We start from the raw sequence: 22010 nt of genomic DNA, 5'->3' as shown, positions 1-22010 counted from the left end.
AGCACTTTCTTTGCCTAAGCTCTGAAAAATCTACGTACCTGCAAAAAAAGTGGGGGTGTGGTAGGGAGTTCTGAAAAAAACTCCTTAGCTTCTTTTTCTACACCTTAATCTCTGCTGTGCTCAGGTCAAAGAAAGGTAATCTGAGTAAAGAACAGACAGAGGGGAGAGGGGAAGGGGAAGAGAGAAGAGGGAGGAAGAGAGAGGGGAGAGAGATATTGATTTATTATTGATTCTTCCTAAAGGTCATCTGAACAATCCTCTTCAGGCCCTCCTAGGCTACCATCAACTTCCCAGAGAGAGGCAGCTTCAAACCTGTTGTGTCACATCAGTTTTAAGGAAAAAGGGAGACTTCCAAATGATGACTCCCTTTAGAAGCTCTAAAGAGAGAGTCAAAACAGACTGGTCCCAAGGTAGAAACAACCCCTTGTGACACCAGGGTTCAGTACTTTTCCTTAAAGGTCACCATCTCTATCAAGCCCTCTTTCGCCTAGAAAGAAGTAAGGAGGAGCAAAGAAGAGTCTTTTCTCCCCAGAGATCAGCCATTATCTGGATGATTCAGAAAAATGGAAAAGTGCATAGATGAAATTCTCCCTCTATAGGTAAAAGACCTGTTTGTCTGAAATGTGTGGAACCTGTCTTATCCAAATTAATATTTATGGAATCCAAATAATCTTAACTTCTAAAAATTATAATAATGATTGAAAAAAAAATCACTTGCCATCCAGCACACATAAATGACTAACAAGTGCCATGACTCTTGCTTTAACTGCAAGCCTTCTATGATGCCATAACAAATTATGGATATTATCTTTTAAGGATGACACTATCTATTCCTTCATGTAGATTGGACCACAACCTGGCAGTTGATATCCTCTCACTTGGGGAGATATTTTTATTTGCTAAAAATAAATAGCAAATTATTTTCCAATTATTATAGTAAATTTCTAAAATAATCATTTAAAAATATCCTTTTAGAACAGTTTTATTTGCATGCTTCCCATATTTAGAATTCTGTATCTTTGTCCTGTTCATACATCGAAGATAATCTGGATGATTTATGTTTCTCTTTGAACTCTCCCAATTTCTTTTATTCTACTCCTGCTCACAGATTTATCAGTAAACTGCAGGGTTTCTAGAGGTAAGTCAGCTGAGTACAGAACTGAGGTTTCAGTCCCTGGGCATTGCTTCAAAAAGAGTTTTTCCTGTATTATTTTAAGAGCATAATTACAGATAAATATTTCAAATTCTTCAAACAACTGAAACAAATAGTCTGTTATAAATCAAAACATGTTCTGTGTTTTTATGTATCCATTGAATTTTCTCACATGGTTGTTACTTTGAAATGGATGCTTTCCACATAGATCTTAAATTGCCATGGATCAAATAATTCACTGGTCTTTATGGCTTATGGAAAAATGCCATGAAGCAGAATGAGAAGAAGCTGCTTCAAATCTCACCCACCCCCTTCATTTCTGAAAAATTTTTTTTGTAATTCCTTGTTTGGCCAAGAGAAGCTTTCTTCAAAAGAAGAGGGGAAAAAAACAATGTGGATACAACCAAGATAGAGGTAATAAAAGCATCCTTGATGGCTGGAAACCTTCAGTTTAATGAAGGGTTAAAAAAATGAACATTAATAGTATGTATTGTCATTCCCACCCTCAGAAAAGTTAGTATGTCAATATTTACAGTGATAGGAGAATCGTATTTACTAAGCAAAATTTCAAAATGTAGACATGATTCTAATGTGGATATGATGGTTTCTTTTTTACCTAGGAATAAACAGACCATGTGTCCCAAATCTGGTACTCTCTTTGTGTCTCTTAAATGAGTTAGCACTTAACTCTGGCTTTAGGAATCACTAGACTGATATCACTTGGCAGTTAGGAGAGTGTGCAAAACGAATTGTTTCATGTCAGAGGAAGGTAGCTAGAGGTCAAATATTTCCAGATGTTCTCTGGCATCTGAATATATGAATGCATATGCTTGCCTTAGCTGTGGTTTGTTCCTCCTTAGGGATATGGGGGACAGTGTTTATTTTATTTGTTCACTTCATATTTATTGCATACCTACTTTGTGCCAGGCAATGAAAACTAAGCATCGTGTCTATCTTTAAAGAGCTTACTGGTCCTTATACTGTTATTTGTTCTGTATAATGACTTAAGATATGCTGTAGCTTTTTTAGTGCTTAATCTTTCTATCAGTGACATTTAATGTTCCTCAGGCATTTCTCACGGTGCATAACTCAAGGAGTTTCACTTGATACTAGCCTTTAATTATGTATTAATAAAACCTGTATAAAAGTACCATTATACTTTACCACTGAGAAAATCCATAAGTTCAGAAATCTAAGTTTTAATGAACTTATCTCTTCAATCCCTTGGATTTTTTTCCCCAAGCACTCCATGCCTCAAATGTGCCAAGGTATGATTTTTTTTTTCCCTTTCCTATTGCTGTTGGAGAAATAGGCAACTAATAAAAACAGACCTTTTACTCTGCTCTTGTAAATACCTTAGACTTTGGCAGTTTGCCTTAGACTGGTTTTTCTCTCACTTTACTATATGGGTGTAAACTTCCTCCCTGTACAGTGTGTTATTTCCTGGCCATGATATAAATGTTAAGCATCATCATCATTAAAAATAAGGGAGATTCAGACAAGTCCCGAAGGTGGAAAAAAAAAGAAATTAAAAAAGAGAGAGAGAGAGAGAGAGAGAGAGAGATGATCCAAACAATGGAATGCTATATAGTGCTAAAAATAAAAAATTAAAAAAAAAACGGTCAAGCCATGAAAAGACATGGAGGAACATTAAATGTACATTGCTAAGTGAAAGAAGCTAATCTTAAAAGGATACATGCTGTATGATTCCAACTGTATTATATTCTGGAAAAGGCAAAACTACAGACAGTAAAATATCAGTTGTTGCTTAGAAAGTACAAAGGAGGGGAGGGATAAGTAGGTATAGCTCAGAAGACTTTTAGGGCAGTGAAATTACTCTGTAGGATATTACAATGGATACATGTTGTTATACATTTGTCCAAATCTTTATCCAACACCAAGAGTGAACCCCAAGGTAACTGTAGACTTTGGATGACAGTGATGTGTCAATGTAGGTTCATCGATTGTAACAAATGTACCACTGTGGTTGAGCTTGGTGATAATGGGGAGGGCTATACATGGATGGAGGTAGGGAGCATATGGGAAATCTCTGTACCTTCCTTTCAATTTTGCTGTGAACCTAAAGCTGCTCCAAGAAAATTTAAAAAGTCTTTTTAAAAAGTAGAAGAAAAGAAGAGAGCATGTGCACAGCAAACAGGAAATGATGCCACATACTTGCAGTTTTGCTTTTCCATTTCTGTTGGAGACAAGGACGGTGTTCGTCCTGATGATAGTGATGCAGCATGTGTGGTTCTCATAGATGTCTATTTCTGTGCTCCTGTGGCGATTGCCCCCAAATATGCTTATAGTCGACATAGTGCACAGCAAGAGTTGTGAATAAGACATTTGCTAAGAATGAAAGCATTTAAATATTCACTCCTTCAGAGCCATCTACTCTGCCTTTTCAGTTCCTTTTCATTCTCATTCTCACCAACATTTTTTGTACTTAAAATATTTTCAATAGTTCAGCCTTGAAACACAGTCTACATTTTCAGAGTTAATTCTATCACTGATGAGGGGAATCAATCTCATGCGTTTGGACAACGAGTGCTTTCTTTGTCCTCTAGCATCTTGTATCTTGGGGAAAGTGCTTAGTCAAGTTTGTACATTAACTGATAACTTAGTGACATGAAAATTAATTCCTTTCCCTTCTATTTTTATCCCTTTGCCCAGGAGAAATGGGTCTACCTCAGAAAAGAAGAGTGACACTCCATCTTTTCAGTCTTTCTCCCTCTCTCTCCCCAAATGCATCCTTTTGCTCCTGCCTCTGGAACCACAGGCTCTAACCTAGTAGCTTCAAGTCCCAAATGAAGTTCCTTCTACTCCGCCAAGCCTACCCTGCTTACTCCAAGCCTGAGCTCTTACTGTAGATATTGCCATATTTGTGCTCTCGTTTGATTTTTCATGTGGCTGTTTATGTCCCTCTAGCAAGATTGCAAGTGCTTTTAGAACAGCAAATACTGGCTATGCCTCTTTGGTTTTCCTATGACGCTTAGCATGTATTACGTTGGCACAAAACTAATTGTGTTTTTTGCCATTACTTTCAATGGCAAAAACCACAATTACTTTTATGCCAACCTAATAGTAGATAGTAGGTATTCAATATGTTTCTGTTGGTAAAGGATAGCCTGCTCTTATCTCTGAACAATCCCTGGAGAATAGATCTTTGGGATGTGATTTTGCTATATCCTTCTTAGGTCAACAGGGAAAACTTGGTTTGTTCCGTCAGACTGGGGGCAAGTCTAGATGATCAACTTCAGGGTAGAAATCTTTGGTACTACCTATATTTGAATCAATGAGGTGGAGGGAGGATGAAGCATAAACTTAACTGCCTTATATTGGCCACTTGCCTTTTTGTGGCTCCACTCTACCTGTTTGGATCAAATCTGTCATAACCAAGTTAAAGTACTGTCTTTTTAAAGAATAAGACACAATCTAAAGACTACATCTGGATCACAAGTTAACATATTGGAATGGTACCACCTATTTTATCACACACTGCAAATTTTCTTACTTCCTCTTCCTATAACAATATAATCATAGCTGTGTTTTAAAGTCCAAGCTGGTAGCTCATGCCTGTAATCCCAGCATTTTGGGGGTCCAAGGCAGGAGGATCACTTGAGCCCAGGAGTTCAAGACTAGCCTAGGCAATACAGTGAGAACCCATCTCTATAAAAAATAAAAATAGAAAACAGGTTCAAGCTGGAGAAATAATTTGGGGATTATAGTTCATAGAAAAAGAACAAGGGGGCCAGGCGCGGTGGCTCATGCCTGTAATCCCAGCACTTTGGGAGGCCGAGGCAGGCGGATCACGAGGTCAGGAGATTGAGACCATCCTGGCTAACACGGTGAAACCCTGTCTCTACTAAAACTACAAAAAATTAGCCGGGCGTGGTGGTGGGCACCTGTAGTCCCAGCTACTTGGGAGACTGAGGCAGGAGAATGGCGTGAACCTGGGAGGCGGAACTTGCAGTGAGCCAAGATCGCACCACTGCACTCCACTCCAGCCTGGGTGGCAGAGTGAGACTCCATCTCAAAAAAGAAAGAAAGAAAGAAAAAGAACAGTGGACTTTATTGTCGAGGATATAGGAAAGTAAGTATTTTCATATGCTGTTGGTGGAACATGTGTAAAGAAATTCGGCCTTTTTGGTGGGGAGGGAATTTGACATATAAGTTTACCTTGTGTGGCACTACCCAAGCAACACAATTTTTCATAATAATTTGTCTCGACTAATTTTTGTATTATGATACACACATCTGCGAAAGATGGTAAAACAGGTGTTACAATTCAAAACAGTCCTGTGTTCAATGTGTATAGTCATGATAGATATAAAAAGATAACAAAAATGCATACACAGACCCCAAAGCAAGATGAGCATTTCTGTGGAGCACAAATGGAACGCTGAATGGGTCTGAATCAATTGCTGGGCTCTTATCCAAAACTAAGCAGTAGCAGCCAGGAGCTCAGCTCCTGCTAGTAAAGAGAACCATAAATGCACCAAGCAAGATAAGAGACTGGAGCCTGGTCACTGTTTCAAACCAAAAGTCCTCACTCCCAAAAAGAAGCTGAAAAAATATAGCGATGAACTGGATGCTGGAGCCGGTACTTCAGAGGAAAGTGTGCATCTGAGGTGCCTGCCAACCAGAAACTGAGTCAGCCTGTCCACCAGAAACTGAGTCAGCCTGTCCACTGTCTTGCAGACTGACTCTGTGAGGCCTGACATCACAGTGGAACATCAAAATACCATGATAAGACCTATTGGTGGACTCTGGGGGGCTGGGGGCTGGGTGCAGAAAACCACAAAAGTACACTCAAGAGAAGCAGTGGAAAACATACACCTACTCAGGATGCGTCTACCACCCAGAACACATGAAAAAAACTATGTTAAGAAAGACTATTAACAAAATTAACAGTTGGAACACAGATTCATGCAAGATGAAATTAAGTTTTAACCAGATGACAATGAATTTAAAATAAATATAAAGAGAGTGGTTAAAAAGATCAAGACATAACATTTAAAAAGTAGGGGCCGGGTACCGTGGTGAACACCTGTAATCCCTGCACTTTGGGAGGCCGAGGCAGGTGGATCACTTGAGCCCAGGAGTTCAAAACCAGCCTGGGCAACATGGCAAGACCCTATCTCTAAAAAAATAAAAATTAAAAAATAAAAAATAAATTTTTTTTTCATTAGCCAGGCATGGTGGCACACACCTGTAGTCCCAGCTACATGGCAGGCTGAGGTGGGAGGATCACTTGATCCCAGGATTTTTGAAGCTACTGTGAGCCATGATCATGCTACTGCACTCCAGCCTGGGCAAGACAGCAAGACCCTATCTCAATCAATCAATAAAGTAGGTAGATATGACTTAAGAGCTGATATAACAAATTTAGAAATCTTGGAAATAAAGTCAATGAATTATAAAATATCAACAGATAGAATAACTGGACTGTACTCAGTAGCATAAAGAAGTAATGAATTAAACAAGTTCTCAGTTTACCCAGAGCCCAGCACAGAGAAAGACAGGAATCAAAACACACGCTCATGAAAGACAGACTGAGAGACACTGACATACATCTCAGAGGAGTTGTAGAAGAAAATGGAAGAAAGGATGGAGCAATATTTGAAGAAATATTTGCTTTAATTTCCCAAAATTAAAGAAAGTCAAGTCCTTAGCTCCAGATATGCAGTAGGATTAATCCACATACATTCAAAATTAAAGTGAACTTGCAGAAAATCCTGAGACTAAAGGTAAAATCTTAAAAGCTACCTTAAAGATAGATTGCGCACTAAATAACACAAACTGACAGCAAGCTTCTCATCAGAAAAAATATAGGCCAGGGAAAATGGAATAATATTTTTAAATGCTGAGAGGAAATTACTATCAAAACAGAATTGTATAACTTACCAAATAGTTACTGAAGAATGAAAGCAATATAGGAATTGTCAGTCTTACAGGATATATGAGTTTCCTATCCACAGACTTTTATTAAGAGTTATTAAGGTGTATACGTCAACCAAAAGGAAAATGAACCCAGGGAGAAGTTATAGGATCTAAGAAAACTAGTGACTCATAATTTAATAAATATGTAAACAAACACAATCAAGTACAGATTGTAAAAAAAAAAGTTTCAAAAGAAAGCAAAAACAAACTCTGGGAACAACAAATTGGTATAGTTCAGTGGGTAGTTACAACATATTCTTGGAAGTGGTGTGGAGATACTAAAAATTTTAACTGTACATTTTAAGAAATTATAGATAACATCTAGAAGAACAGAAATACAGTCACTATCTTCCTAACCAGCTGAGAAGGGGTTGGGTGGGAAATAGGAGATAGAGAAAAAATAAGCAGTGCAGCAGAAGGCAGGAAGGAGAAGAGAAAAGTATAAATGAAAACGAAAAATCTAGAAATAAGTCCAAATATCCAAATATGAGTGAGCAAAATAATGGAGTAAGTTCACTTAGAAAAGGGTGATTAGTTTGGATTTTTAAAAATTCAAAAGGCAGAAACCTAAAAAAATTATAAGAGTAAAAATAGAGATTAAAAGATAATATAACACAAATACCCAAAAAAGCTGGTAGAGTAATGTTAATATTAGATAGCATTTAGCCCTCCCATCTTCAAGAATACACTCTTTATCTAAACAAGGTATATATTTGAGTTTTCTAATATGCACAGTTTCTTGTAACCACCACCACAAACAGGATACAGAAGAATCTCAACACCCCAAAGAATTCCTGGTGCTGACCTTTGCAATGAACCCCCCAACCTCAGCCTTTAACCTCTGATCTGTTATATGTCCTCATCTCTCTGTCCTATTTTTCAGAATGCCATGTAAAATCAGATAGTATGTAACCTTTTGAGACTAACACACTTTTTAGTAGCAAAACTCCCTACATGCATGTCATCATGGGAATGTCTTCAGTAAATTATAGCACATCCACAATATGTAATTCCATGGCACTTAGAATGAAGTAGATCTCCAGGTGCCAATCTATTAACATCTCCAAGACATACCATGAAAGAGAAAAACTCAAGGTGCAGGAACAATACATATAGTAAGATCTTATTTGTTTATGTATTATATACATGTAAATGCACAGATACAGATCTGGAATGGTATACACCAAACTTATCAAGGCTCACGAAGGAATGGCAATGGGGATAGGAAAAGGGAAAGGGAGGACTCTACCTTCTGTGTTAAAAATAAATGTTTTGCACATGAAAAAATGCTCACCATCACTGGCCATCAGAGAAATGCAAATCAAAACCACAATGAGATACCATCTCACACCAGTTAGAATGGCGATCATTAAAAAGTCAGGAAACAACAGGTACTGGAGAGGATGTGGAGAAACAGGAACACTTTTACGCTGTTGGTGGGACTGTAAACTAGTTCAACCATTGTGCTAGTCAGTGTGGCGATTCCTCAAGGATCTAGAACTAGAAATACCATTTGACCCAACCATCCCATTACTGGGTATATACCCAAAGGACTATAAATCATGCTGCTATAAAGACACATGCACACGTATGTTTATTGTGGCACTATTCACAATAGCAAAGACTTGGAACCAAGCCAAATGTCCAACAATGATAGACTGGATTAAGAAAATGTGGCACATACACACCATGGAATACTATGCAGCCATGAAAAAATGATGAGTTCATGTCCTTTATAGGGACATGGATGAAATTGGAAATCATCATTCTCAGTAAACTATCACAAGAACAAAAAACCAAACACCGCATATTCTCACTCATAGGTGGGAATTGAACAATGAGAACACATGGACACAGGAAGGGGAACATCACACTCTGGGGACTGTTGTGGGGTGGGGGGAGGGGGGAGGGATAGCACTGAGAGATATACCTAATACTAGATGACGAGTTACTGGGTGCAGCGCACCAGCATGGCACATGTATACATATGTAACTAACCTGCACATTGTGCACATGTACCCTAAAACTTAAAGTATAATAATAATAATAAAGAAATTTAGGGATTAACCAAAAATAAAATAAAATAAAATAAATAAATAAATGTTTTGGCCGGGTGCAGTGGCTCACGCCTGTAATCCCAGCACTTTGGGAGACTGAGGTGGGCGGATCGTTTTGAACACAGGAGTTCGAGACCAGCCTGGGCAACATGGTAAAACCCCATCTCTACAAAAAAATACAAAAATTAGCCAGGCATGGTGGTGCAGGCCCGTGGTCCCAGCCACTCAGGAGGCTGAGGCTGGAAAATTCTTTAACCCGGGAGGTGGAGGTTGCAGTGAGCCAAGATCACGCCACTGCACCCCAGCCTGGCAACAGAGCAAGACCCTGTCTCAAAAATAAATAAATAAATGGTTTTTTTAAAAGACAGATTTATGGTAGCAAAAAAATAAAATACATAGACAGACATAACTTAATAATGCACAAAATCTATGTGAGAAAACTGTAAAACACTCTTGAAAGGCACAAAATTAGATGCAAACAAGTGAAAACACACACCATAAGGAGGAAGAATCAACATCATGTCAGTTCTTAACTTATAAAGTGATCCCAATAAAAATACTACTAGGGTTGTTTTTCCTGTATCTACGTAATCTGATGATAAAGTTTATCGTGAAAGACAAGCACAAATTTGAGCACTTATCACACTAATTACTGATTTATATGTCTCACTCCTGTGCTTGACTTTGAAGGGCTTTTTGTTCTTGTTGGTATCCCAAACATAACAACTGACATATAGTAGATACTACTGCAGAATGACTTTTCCTGAGGCACACTCAGAATTCAGCATTTATGTTCTACATGTCTGGCATGTAATAGATAAGCTGCCTTTGTTTATATGTTCTTTGTTATTTCAGGCAGTTTCTCTGAAGCTAAGTGGTTTTATTTTGTTTTAACCTCAGCCCCTTGGTGTCTCATTCATGCAAATGTGGTACCTTTTCAACTAGTTATCACAGGTGGGTTCTGCTTTTCACTTCCATACTTTTCTGGCAACTGCCTAAATAAGTGTCATCCTGATGTGTCTTAATGATTCTAACAAAGGACTAAGACTTAAATAACATACATCATACAAAAATGTAGCCATAAATATTATGACTTAAAATAGTGAAAATTTCTATTAAAAGGCCCGAATTTCACATTGACCATTCAAGGTATTTCAGTATGCAATAGAGCATGCACATACTCCACTTACAGTGCATCTCTAAATCTGATTGTTACAATTTAAAACATTTGATTTCTATTCCTAGATTCGAACAGCATTTTCAGGCAGGTTTGGACGGGTTGTTTCTTTTTTAAGGAAGCTTGAATTTTGGCCTATGCTTCCCTTGAAACCCTTCCCCTCCCCCATAGAAAGCAAAAGCAAGAAATTCAGCTTATTTCATTGACCTTAGAATTGAGGAAGGATCTTCAAGATCCTCTTTTATCTTTTCAAAAATAGCTGTTGTGTTTTCTCAACATGATGATTTGCAGATCAGAATTGAAGAATCCAAATTTTAGTGAATCCATTTAACCAATTATTGCAACCCTTGGGTTTCTTTTCCATAAGTACTGCATAGATATTATCACAGTCGTGGAACAAGTTTATGTGTACATTTTTTTCTCCAAGGACTTTAATTGGGAAGCCTTGAGGAGTATTTTATACTCCTGGATGTCAGTCGTTCCTAAAGATCCAGAGGATAGGCCAGGCGCTGTGGCTCATGCCTGTAATCCCAGCACTTTGGGAGGCCGAGGCGGGTGGATCATGAGGTCAGGAGTTCAAGACCAGCCTGGCCAATATAGTGAAACCGCATCTCTACTAAAAATACAAAAATTAGTCGGGTGTGGTGGCACACACCTGTAGTCCCAGCTACTTGGGAGGCTGAGGCAGAAGAATCACTTGAACCCGGGAGGCGGAGGTTGCAGTGAGCTGAGATCGCGCCACTGCACTCCAGCCTGGACGACAGAGCAAGACTCCATCTAAAAAAAAAAAAAACAGATCCAGAGGATATTGGGTCACACCCCAGTCTAATGCCCCCAGCAGGTTCCTGGAAGGATTAGGTTCCCATGGTCCCAGTTTCTGCTTCCATGGAAATCTTTAGATGACAGATTTTTACCCAGCCCAGGTAAACTCTGTACAGCTTTGATCCCAGCATGAAATTTGCTGTGATTTCTACAAAATGCATTCATAAAAGGTGTGGCTGGTGTGTGTGTGTGTGAGTGTGTGTGTGTGTGTGTGTGTGTGTAGCAGATTTTACTAAAGATTTGAGAAAGATTGAAAGGTATTTGTATCTCAAAATAGAAATAATGAGCATATACTCCAGCCACCTGCTGTATGGCTTGACCTAATTTTCTTCTTCCCTTCTAACCTGTCCGTGCTCTCCTGATTCACCTCCTCCTACTTCCAAGCCTGTTCACTCCAATGTAAAGTAGGCAGTTTAGCTGTCTCTTTGTACCTTGGCTTAATCTGACCCTTGCTCTCAGTGTCTCATTCTTCTGTGTCCCTCTCCTCCTCCTTCACTTAGACATTTTCCTTTCCATAAATGATTTCATTCTAAGAATTCTCAGAATTCTTATAGCAGCTTTTAGAATATTAACTTTTCTCACTTTTATGCATTTTGGATGAGGTTCTCTTGTTCATTTTGATTTTTTTCTTCACTTCTCCCCCCAGTTTCTTCCCCCTTTTTCTCTCCCTCTTCCTACATAAAGACACCACGTAACTCCATTCTCAAGCCTTTTTCCTCCAAAGGCAGCTGAGAGTTGTCCTTGAAAGAAAATGGTGGAATTGCTCCATGTGATAATGTGTGTGGATGAGCTGCTGGTGATGCACTGAACCTCAAGGCTTTGTAGAAGGGGATGCGGTTGGGCACTTTCTCCCTGCCCCTACTCCAAGCACTCTGTCTTAGTCCTGTACCAACAGCCTGGAACCCTACAACTATTCTTTTGAGATTTGTTTTGCAGCCTTTCTTTAAGGCTTGTTTTGCACCCTGATCTTTAAATTACTGGGTAAAGAAAAAGAAACGTGAAGTATAGGTCTGATTAGGCAGACTTCTCAAAAGGATAGGACAGATAAAACAAAAATTTCCTAATTCTCACAGGCTGCTGTTACAAAGATACGGCAAAAACACTGTTTAACCTTTTGAAGAAGAAGAAGATGAAGAAGAAGAAGATGACAAAGAAGAAGACAAAGAAGAAGAAGCTGCCTGCCTTATTTTTGTTCTTATTTTTCTCTTTGAAAATACTGATCCTTTTCCCAGTTCTTCCCCACATTGCAGTGTTCAGAAATACAGTTTCTATTTAACATGGAGGGTAACTTCCTCTCTCTTATAGCTATTGCACTGTTTAAATCTTCATACTGTTTACTGTTGGACCTCCTAACCTGGCTATTTATTTTTGTAGTCCTGGATTTGACAGCCAGCCCTCACATTCTTTTGGAATTCTACTCAGAGCTGCCTCTCTGCAGGAGTCTTCTTGTGATGTGTTCCCTCAGCAACATGAGATGCTACTGTTCTTAGTAACTAGATTCCAGTATTTTTTTTTTCTACTCAGCGCTCATTTCTGGGTGATTAACAGCTTTTGGAAAATAGATTACTGTCTTTATTCTCCTGAGATTTGAGTAGGCACACTTCAAAAAATATCTTCACGAAGGAATGAAAGGGAAATATGAAGTCAAAAGAGTGAACAGAACTTCTGGAGATTGCCTGTGGTTTAAGCCTCCTACGCTGGGCTGTTCTCTACAAAGCCATCCTAGCGGAAGCTAGGTGAAATGAGAAGAATGTGGGGAGTGGTGGAAGAACACTAGGCTGGAAAGAAAAGACAGGTTTAAATTCCTGTTCTGCCATTTCCTAGCTGCGTGAACTTGTGCAGGTCACTGAAGTTTTCTGAACCTTGGTCAGTTTCTTCTTCTGTAGAATGGAGAGAATGTGACCTACTTCTCCAGCATGGCAGATTCCAGCTAATTAGACATTTTTGTGCAAAATATAAAAACGCAGTTGCACTGTGTGGACATAACCCCAAGTGCACACAGCTGAGTGAGAGGTACACAAGCTAGATTTCAGCCTACACTTGCCCTTCACCTGGGCACCCTGGTACAGTGCATAACCTAAAATCCTGTACAGCAGCCAAGTTCCTTAAGTCCACCATCTTCTTTCATTAGGAGCAAGCCCGGGGGAGGGTTCAGGCAGGGGTACAGAAATGGGGCCCACTTGGTTGCTTTGCAGGGACTTAGCACCTTAAGAAGATGCCTCCCTTTTTACCTTCTATTTAATCTTGCTTTTACCTGATTCCTCTGTGTTTTTTTTGTTTTTTTGTGTGTGTTTTTTTTTTGGTTTTTTTTGTTTGAGACAGAGTCTCGCTCTGTCGCCCAGGCTGGAGTGCAGTGGCGCGATCTCGGCTCACTGCAAGCTCCGCCTCCCGGGTTCACGCCATTTTCCTGCCTCAGCCTCCCCAGTAGTTGGGACTACAGGCGCCCGCCACCGCGCCCGGCTAATTTTTTGTGTTTTTAGTAGAGACGGGGTTTCACCGTGTTAGCCAAGATGGTCTCGATCTCCTGACCTCGTGATCCGCCCGCCTCGGCCTCCCAAAATGCTGGGATTACAGGCGTGAGTCATGGCACCCGGCCTGTATTTTCATCATATCATTAACAATATCATATTAACAATAGTTCAAGGGTGTCAGTCTTGAAGAATGTGCTCAAGGAAGCACATTCCTTTTCCCTGCTGATCTCTGGCCCCCTCCCTCTGCCTACTTCCCAAGTTGTTGGAGCATTAAATGAGATCATGAACAGGAAAGCATCTGGAACATGATCCCAAGCCCTTCTCTTTTATGTTTCTTCAAGATAGTCTAGTATTTGTCTAGGCTTTCTCCTGGTGGTTTTGTTTGTTTGTTTTTTATTCCAGGGGTTTCCAAAGTATGGTGCTTGAATCCCGAGAAATATGATGAATGCTCCATTGAGATGTGAAATAAAAGTGAAAACTTTTCTTTATATTTATTTTAAACATGAAATAAGTTAGCTTTTTGATTATTTGACATATTGATTGATGTGGATATGCAGTACCTATAGGAAGACATAAATATAGTGGGTAGGCATACTCAACATTTTCCTCTAAGTAATAGAAATGTTTGAAGACCACTGCTGAATTCTCACATCTCAGTAGCCACCAAATCCTCTAAATGCAATCACATTTGTTGTTCTTACCTGCATTCTTTTGATTTAAATAGTAAATAGTTGCCCCCCTGCTTTATCTTCCCAAGACAGAACTTTATAAATCTTGTGGTGAAACCTCCTCTCTTCCCGCAGCCTCATTTCTTGTTATCTGCATAGGACATGGCAAGCAGTAAGCCTTTTCTGTAAAATGTGACTTGTTTGTGCAAAATAATTTGTTAAGATAAAGTCAAATTGGGATCCCTCTGGCTTAATCCTAGACATTCAGGAAAATACAAATATGGGCTCTGGGTCTAAGTGATTCTGAGCTAGATGACATTAGGCAAGTTACTTAACCTGAGTCCATGCCTCAGTCTCCTCATCTATAAAATGGAAATAATAAGAGTACTTGATGTCATCCGATTAAGATGGCAATTAATAGAATTAATGCCCATGACTTTATGAAAAGACGGTCAGCTGCATATTAAGCACAACAGAAGTTTGCTGCTGTCATCACTATAATCACCATCTTCATCTTCATCCCTAGAAGAGGTGTCCTGCACACCCAGACTGATACAACCCTGAACTAGAAGGACTATTGGCAATTTTGGATTCACTCCCTTTCTCAGAAAATACACACTGGTGGTCTTCCATGTACCAGACACTTTACTAAGTGTTGGGTGCTTCACTCTGTCATCAGCCTCATGCTTCTATATGGTAGGCTGCTAGTTCCCTTGTCACCAGCTCGTGGTCACCTTACTATGCTATGGCAGACCACTTTACAACGGGTTCAGTTTCTATGCCTATAATCAAGGTAAAGGACTTTGATGTTGCAAAATCACTAACCACTGCTGGTGCAGAATCACTAAACATTGTGGATTTTCAGCCATTTGACATTTTAAGGTACAAATAGACTTTCCCTGCGTTATTAATTCCACATGTCATTGCTGAATACTCTTTGGTTATTCTTCCTTTGAAATGTCAACTTTTTGTTCATAGAGTTCTACTAACATAGGCCTCCTCCTGAAGACGATTCGTCTAGGTTGATTCAATGTGTATACTGTCACATCCTACCTTATCTTCAAAAAGGGTGCATTCATTCTCTCTTTCCCAAATTGCAATTTTTTGAGTCTGCTGGACATTCTTACAGCTTAATATTCTTTTCAACAAACTGAAACGTTGGTAGAAGGATGGTGGTTCTCAATGTAATATTTTGTGTGTAACGCTAGCAAATCTAAACCATTATTTTACTGTTGAACACTTCTGTATTTTTTTATCTCTCTCTGAAGGAAGAGTTTTTATAGAAGCTTAGCAAAATTTCCATTAAATTCATTCATATTGATCTATACATACAGTCTAGAATATGTGTAGAAAAAGAAGGGGAAAACAAGACAGGAATTCCTTTCATAGTTCCTCCTTCTTATGTTTCTGCTTCTCATACACAGACTGATACAATCTTTGAGGACATCTAACTCAAGATTGAGTCTGAGAAGATGATATACTTCCCAGACTGATGACTGATTCTCCCAGAATCCAGTGAGAGAATTGATAATTTTTTTTTTTGAGACAAAATTTTGTTCTTGTCGCCCATGTTGGAGTGCAATGGCACGATCTCGGCTCACTGCAACCTCCACCTCCTGGGTTCAAGCAATTCTCCTGCCTCAGCCTCCCAAGTACCTGGAATTACAGGTGCCTACCACCATGCCCAGCTAATTTTCGTATTTTTAGTAGAGACAGGGTTTCTCCATGTTGGCCAGGCTGGTTTCAAACTCCTGACCTCAGGTGATCCACCCGGCTTGGCCTCCCAAAGTGCTTGGATTACAGTTGTGAGCCACTGCGCCTGGCTGCTAATTTTTTAAAAATACATGAATGTTCCCTAAATATTTATTTTCTTGTGAGTTGTTCTATGACCTGAAAAACCACTGTTTTATGTCATAACTTAGACATGATGAACAAAGTCAGATATTTCATTTTTCCAATATATGAGCTAAGAATAAAATCTTGATGCTGGAATTGAACGTTGTATTCTCCAGGCAGAGGAAATGGACATTTATTGGATGTTACTGCTGCTTTCTTTGCAGTAATGACATTATGAAAGCTCTTTGAGTAATATAATTTGAAAATATTATTTCCGTGTTTCAGGTCATGCAAGACAAGATAATCTGCCTTCCGAAAAGAGTGCAGCCTGCTCAGAACCACTCTTCCCTTTCGAATGTCTCTCAAGCAGTTGCCAGTACCACTCCACTGCCTCCACCTAAACCATCTCCTGCTAACCCCATCACTGTGGAAATGAAAGGCCTGAAGACAGATTTGGACCTTCAGCAGTACAGCTTTATAAATCAGATGTGTTATGAGCGAGCCCTCCACTGGTATGCCAAGTATTTCCCTTACCTTGTCCTCATCCATACCCTGGTCTTTATGCTCTGCAGTAACTTTTGGTTCAAATTCCCTGGCTCCAGCTCCAAAATAGAACATTTCATCTCCATTCTGGGGAAGTGTTTTGACTCTCCTTGGACCACACGGGCTTTATCTGAAGTGTCTGGGGAGGACTCAGAAGAAAAGGACAACAGGAAGAACAACATGAACAGGTCCAACACCATCCAATCTGGTCCAGAAGGCAGCCTGGTCAACTCTCAGTCTTTAAAGTCCATTCCTGAGAAGTTTGTAGTTGATAAATCCACTGCAGGGGCTCTGGATAAAAAGGAAGGTGAGCAGGCTAAGGCCTTATTTGAGAAGGTGAAGAAGTTCAGGCTGCATGTGGAAGAAGGTGATATTCTATATGCCATGTATGTTCGCCAGACTGTACTTAAAGTTATCAAATTCCTAATCATCATTGCATATAATAGTGCTCTGGTTTCCAAGGTCCAGTTTACAGTGGACTGTAATGTGGACATTCAGGACATGACTGGATATAAAAACTTTTCTTGCAATCATACCATGGCACACTTGTTCTCAAAACTGTCCTTTTGCTATCTGTGCTTTGTTAGTATCTATGGATTGACGTGCCTTTATACCTTATACTGGCTGTTCTACCGTTCTCTACGGGAATATTCCTTTGAGTATGTCCGTCAGGAGACTGGAATTGATGATATTCCAGATGTGAAAAATGACTTTGCTTTTATGCTTCATATGATAGATCAGTATGACCCTCTCTATTCCAAGAGATTTGCAGTGTTCCTGTCTGAAGTCAGTGAAAACAAATTAAAGCAGCTGAACTTAAATAACGAATGGACTCCTGATAAACTGAGGCAGAAGCTACAGACAAATGCCCATAATCGACTGGAATTGCCTCTTATCATGCTCTCTGGCCTTCCAGACACTGTTTTTGAAATCACAGAGTTGCAATCTCTAAAACTTGAAATCATTAAGAACGTAATGATACCAGCCACCATTGCACAGCTAGACAATCTTCAAGAGCTCTCTCTGCACCAGTGTTCTGTCAAAATCCACAGTGCGGCGCTCTCTTTCCTGAAGGAAAACCTCAAGGTCTTGAGCGTCAAGTTTGATGACATGAGGGAACTCCCCCCCTGGATGTATGGGCTCCGAAATCTGGAAGAGCTGTACCTAGTTGGCTCTCTAAGTCATGATATTTCCAGAAATGTCACCCTTGAGTCTCTGCGGGATCTCAAAAGCCTTAAAATTCTCTCTATCAAAAGCAACGTTTCCAAAATCCCTCAGGCAGTGGTTGATGTTTCCAGCCATCTCCAGAAGATGTGCATACATAATGATGGCACCAAGCTGGTGATGCTCAACAACTTAAAGAAGATGACCAATCTGACAGAGCTGGAGCTGGTCCACTGTGACCTGGAGCGTATTCCTCATGCTGTGTTCAGCCTACTCAGCCTCCAGGAATTGGACCTGAAGGAAAACAATCTGAAATCTATAGAAGAAATCGTTAGCTTTCAGCACTTAAGAAAGTTGACAGTGCTAAAACTGTGGCATAACAGCATCACCTACATCCCAGAGCATATAAAGAAACTCACCAGCCTGGAACGCCTGTCCTTTAGTCACAATAAAATAGAGGTGCTGCCTTCCCACCTCTTCCTATGCAACAAGATCCGATACTTGGACTTATCGTACAATGACATTCGATTTATCCCCCCTGAAATTGGAGTTCTACAAAGTTTACAGTATTTTTCCATCACATGTAACAAAGTGGAAAGCCTTCCAGATGAACTCTACTTCTGCAAGAAACTTAAAACTCTGAAGATTGGGAAAAACAGCCTATCTGTACTTTCACCGAAAATTGGAAATTTGCTATTTCTTTCCTACTTAGATGTAAAAGGTAATCACTTTGAAATCCTCCCTCCTGAACTGGGTGACTGTCGGGCTCTGAAGCGAGCTGGTTTAGTTGTAGAAGATGCTCTGTTTGAAACTCTGCCTTCTGACGTCCGGGAGCAAATGAAAACAGAATAACTTATTTTTCGTTAAAGTTTGACTGAAACACGCTTCTACCAAATACAGTATAAATAATTAGGTAGTCTTAATGCCTTTCCTATTTTTTTTTCCTTTTCACACAAAACAAAATGTACACAAAGATCGCGTAAGGAGTATGTATTTTTAATAAAAATTTAATTGTATTTTTTCAATATTAATATTTTGAAGTTTTATTTGTCTTGAAACACAATGTATCTATTATCTACTGACAGAAAGAGATAGTTCCATTTGGTTTTTTGTTTTTGTTTTTTAGTTCATTCTTGTGGAAAGGAGGGAATTATAAGTTGCATGCTTTTTGGCATTTTTTAAATAGGGGAAGATATTTTGCCAAGGCCGTTTTTAACTTGTTTACACCTGTACAGGGTTCTTATTTTTGTTTTCATTGTGTGTGTATCAAGGAATCTGTGCTAGTTATTTTAATACCAGCTGCCTTCTCCATTGGCCAAGACCTTCATTCAGTGGAACTTCACATAAGTGCATTGTCATAGAGTATTTTAAATGTTCCCCTGCCTCCAACAAAACCCTAAACTGTGTTATTTCATATACCTGACAGTTATTGTTATCCTTAGGCAAGGTTTTTTGTGAGTGAAGAAAATAATCTTTAGTAGCTGGTATGTTTGAATTAGGCCTTTATCATTTAACTTATTTGCATTTTACCAACATTTTAAAAATATTTAAAACCTAAATACAAAGGCTCCTCCCACCTTAATCTCAATACTGCTGTGTATTACTGGTGAACAACTTTGGAGAACCTAGATTTATTTTAATATTCTAATAGATAATTAAATTTTAAAATGATAGAATTAGAAGCCTGGTTTTTGAGTAATTTAATCATCTTTCATATCTTGATATGCAGCTGCATCAGATGGAAAAAAATTTACTAAAGCACCCTGTTAAAGAGCTGGTGTGCTCCAGTGAGGCCCTCTCCTTTTCTCAGAACAGTGTGGCAGTGGTAATCTATTCAAATTTTGCCTGTTACACAAAATAATCCACTTATATATACAGTCAGCCTTCCGTACTTGTGGGTTCTGCATCTGTGGATTCCACCAACTGTAGATGGAAAATACTCAAAAAGAAAGTTGTGTCTGTACTGAATATGTACAGACTTTTTCCTTGTCATTATTCCCTAAACAATACAGCGTAACAACTATTTAAATAGGATTTACATTGTTTTAGGTATTATAAATTACCTAGAGATGATTTAAAGTATATGGGAGGATGTGCATAGGTTATATGCAATTTCTGCACCATTTTATGTCAAGGATTTTGAACATCCTCAGATTTTGGTGTTCGAGGGCATCCTGGAATCAATTCCCCATGATACCGAGGGATGACTGGATATTAATCGATTTCCCTCAAGCCTGCCCTTGCTGTGAACTAGTGCTACAAGCACGGGAACTCCATCTGCTCTCTGGCTTAAAATATGTATCTCATCTAAAATTGTTCGTTAAAGTGTGAATAAATTGCTAAGTGGTTGTTGCTTAGCAATAATTTTTGCCTGACCATCAGCAGAGCTTTTATTTACCTTTGTAATTAAAATCCAACATAGCATGGGCTCTTGGGCAAAATATTTCACTGACTATTAAGCAAGTAGAACAGGAAAATGAAATACACTATTTGTGCCCTTGACCTAGAACCAGAACCACTAATTATGAGAACTTTGTTTTATGTACCAAATTCACATTGACCATTTTCTGAGCTCTAGACTGATCTTAGTAAGTTTTGTGACTTAACAATGAAAGAAAGTAGAAAGATGCTTTGGGTTTTCAAAATGTTGCTTTTTAAAATTGCTCTTTGGGTGAATTTACTCAGTGCTGCTTTGAGTTGTATACAGAAACAAATGTTGGGAATTGCTCCTCAGAAATGTGTTCCTAAGTTGTGTTTTCAACTTTACATCATGAGGTGAAGCATTAGGGAAAGAGATTCTTTCGATTTGTTTAATAATCTAATTATACAGACCAAAGTGCTTTACGTTTCTGCTCTATGTTAATGTTTTAGAATGGTGATTTTGCTGATTAATTTAGACCTGGAATTGAAATAATGTGCTCAGAATAATAACATGGTTATAGTTCTTGTATGATAAAGTATTCAATTTCAGAATAGTGTTGGAATCCTGAGTTTGAATAATGTGTTGTATTTAGAAACATAGCCCTGGCCGGGCGCGGTGGCTCACGCCTGTAATCTCAGCACTTTGGGAGGCCGAGGCGGGCGGATCACGAGGTCAGGAGATCGAGACCATCCTGGCTAACACGGTGAAACCCCGTCTCTACTAAAAATACAAAAAATTAGCCGGGCGTGGTAGCGGGCGCCTGTAGTCCCAGCTACTCGGGAGGCTGAGGCAGGAGAATGGCGTGAACCCGGGAGGCGGAGCTTGCAGTGAGCCGAGATCGCGCCACTGCACTCCAGCCTGGGCGACAGAGCGAGACTCCGTCTCAAAAAAAAAAAAAGAAACATAGCCCTATCTGTTTTAAACAAATAATTTGTTGGCTGATTGTCCATGGTTGAGCATGACAAAAATACCTCGTCGAAAGGCAAGCTTAGGTAACTGCTGGCAAAACACTGGGTGCACTATTTTTCTGGATAAAATTTATAGTTATTTTCTATATTACCCTTCAAAAGGGATCTCTTCAGGTTAAAAATCACGCTTATGCTGAAGTCTTTATCTGGTGTTAACTAAAAATCTCATATGGGTTCATAACCGAGGTCACTAATAATTCATTTTTATCACTTGTAAAAATTTGCTCAAAATTCCAAAAAAATATTGATTTGTTTTTTAGTGATTTTGCAGGCTGACTCCCAACCTAAGTTTTGATAACATCTAGTAAGTCAGTATAGTTCTGTGACTTCATGTTTTAACTAGGAAGGAAAATTCATAGATATTCCTATTAGATTTTATAAACCTTCTAAAGTCTCAAACTTAATTTTGAGTCTAAATTTTCTGACACTGGCCCCTTTTAATATTGTAAGTTTTTGTTCACTTTCTTAAGTAAAAAAAACATTTAATTACTAGTTAGCCCTTAACTGGGAAACTCAGGTAATGAACTGCTGGCTTTTCTAAAGTTCTTTAACTGATCAGTTCTGTATAGAGGGATATTTATCTAACCACTTTCTGTATTTTACAAGTGCTCTTTCTAAAAAGGAATAACTATTATAGCTCTATTTCCCCAATCTCTATAGGACTCATGAGAAATTGCTTGTGTAAATATAAAAGCACCATATGTGTTCTTAACTCCTATGGCTGCTTGAAGCTCATGATGAAAAAGTCTTTTTGTCAGTTTTAATTGTTAAGTACAGAACAAACAA

General features: G+C 39.0%; 1 protein-coding gene across 1 annotated transcript in view; it reads left to right on the top strand.

Moving 5' to 3' along the window:
• Window positions 1-21158, top strand: part of LRRC8C (leucine rich repeat containing 8 VRAC subunit C) — an 87338-nt gene extending 66180 nt beyond the window's left edge. Inside the window, exon 3 of the mRNA XM_008960481.4 lies at window positions 16413-21158. Coding sequence (XP_008958729.1) covers window positions 16413-18686 — 2274 coding nt within the window. The 3' untranslated portion in view covers window positions 18687-21158. The remainder of the gene's footprint in view (window positions 1-16412) is intronic.
• Window positions 21159-22010: the final 852 nt, after the last annotated feature.

This window comes from Pan paniscus, chromosome 1 (assembly GCF_029289425.2).
Source record: "Pan paniscus chromosome 1, NHGRI_mPanPan1-v2.0_pri, whole genome shotgun sequence".
Taxonomy (NCBI): Eukaryota; Metazoa; Chordata; class Mammalia; order Primates; family Hominidae; genus Pan; species Pan paniscus.
The sequence above is the reverse complement of the archived record's forward strand: the minus strand, read 5'-3'. Positions and strand labels throughout refer to the sequence as shown.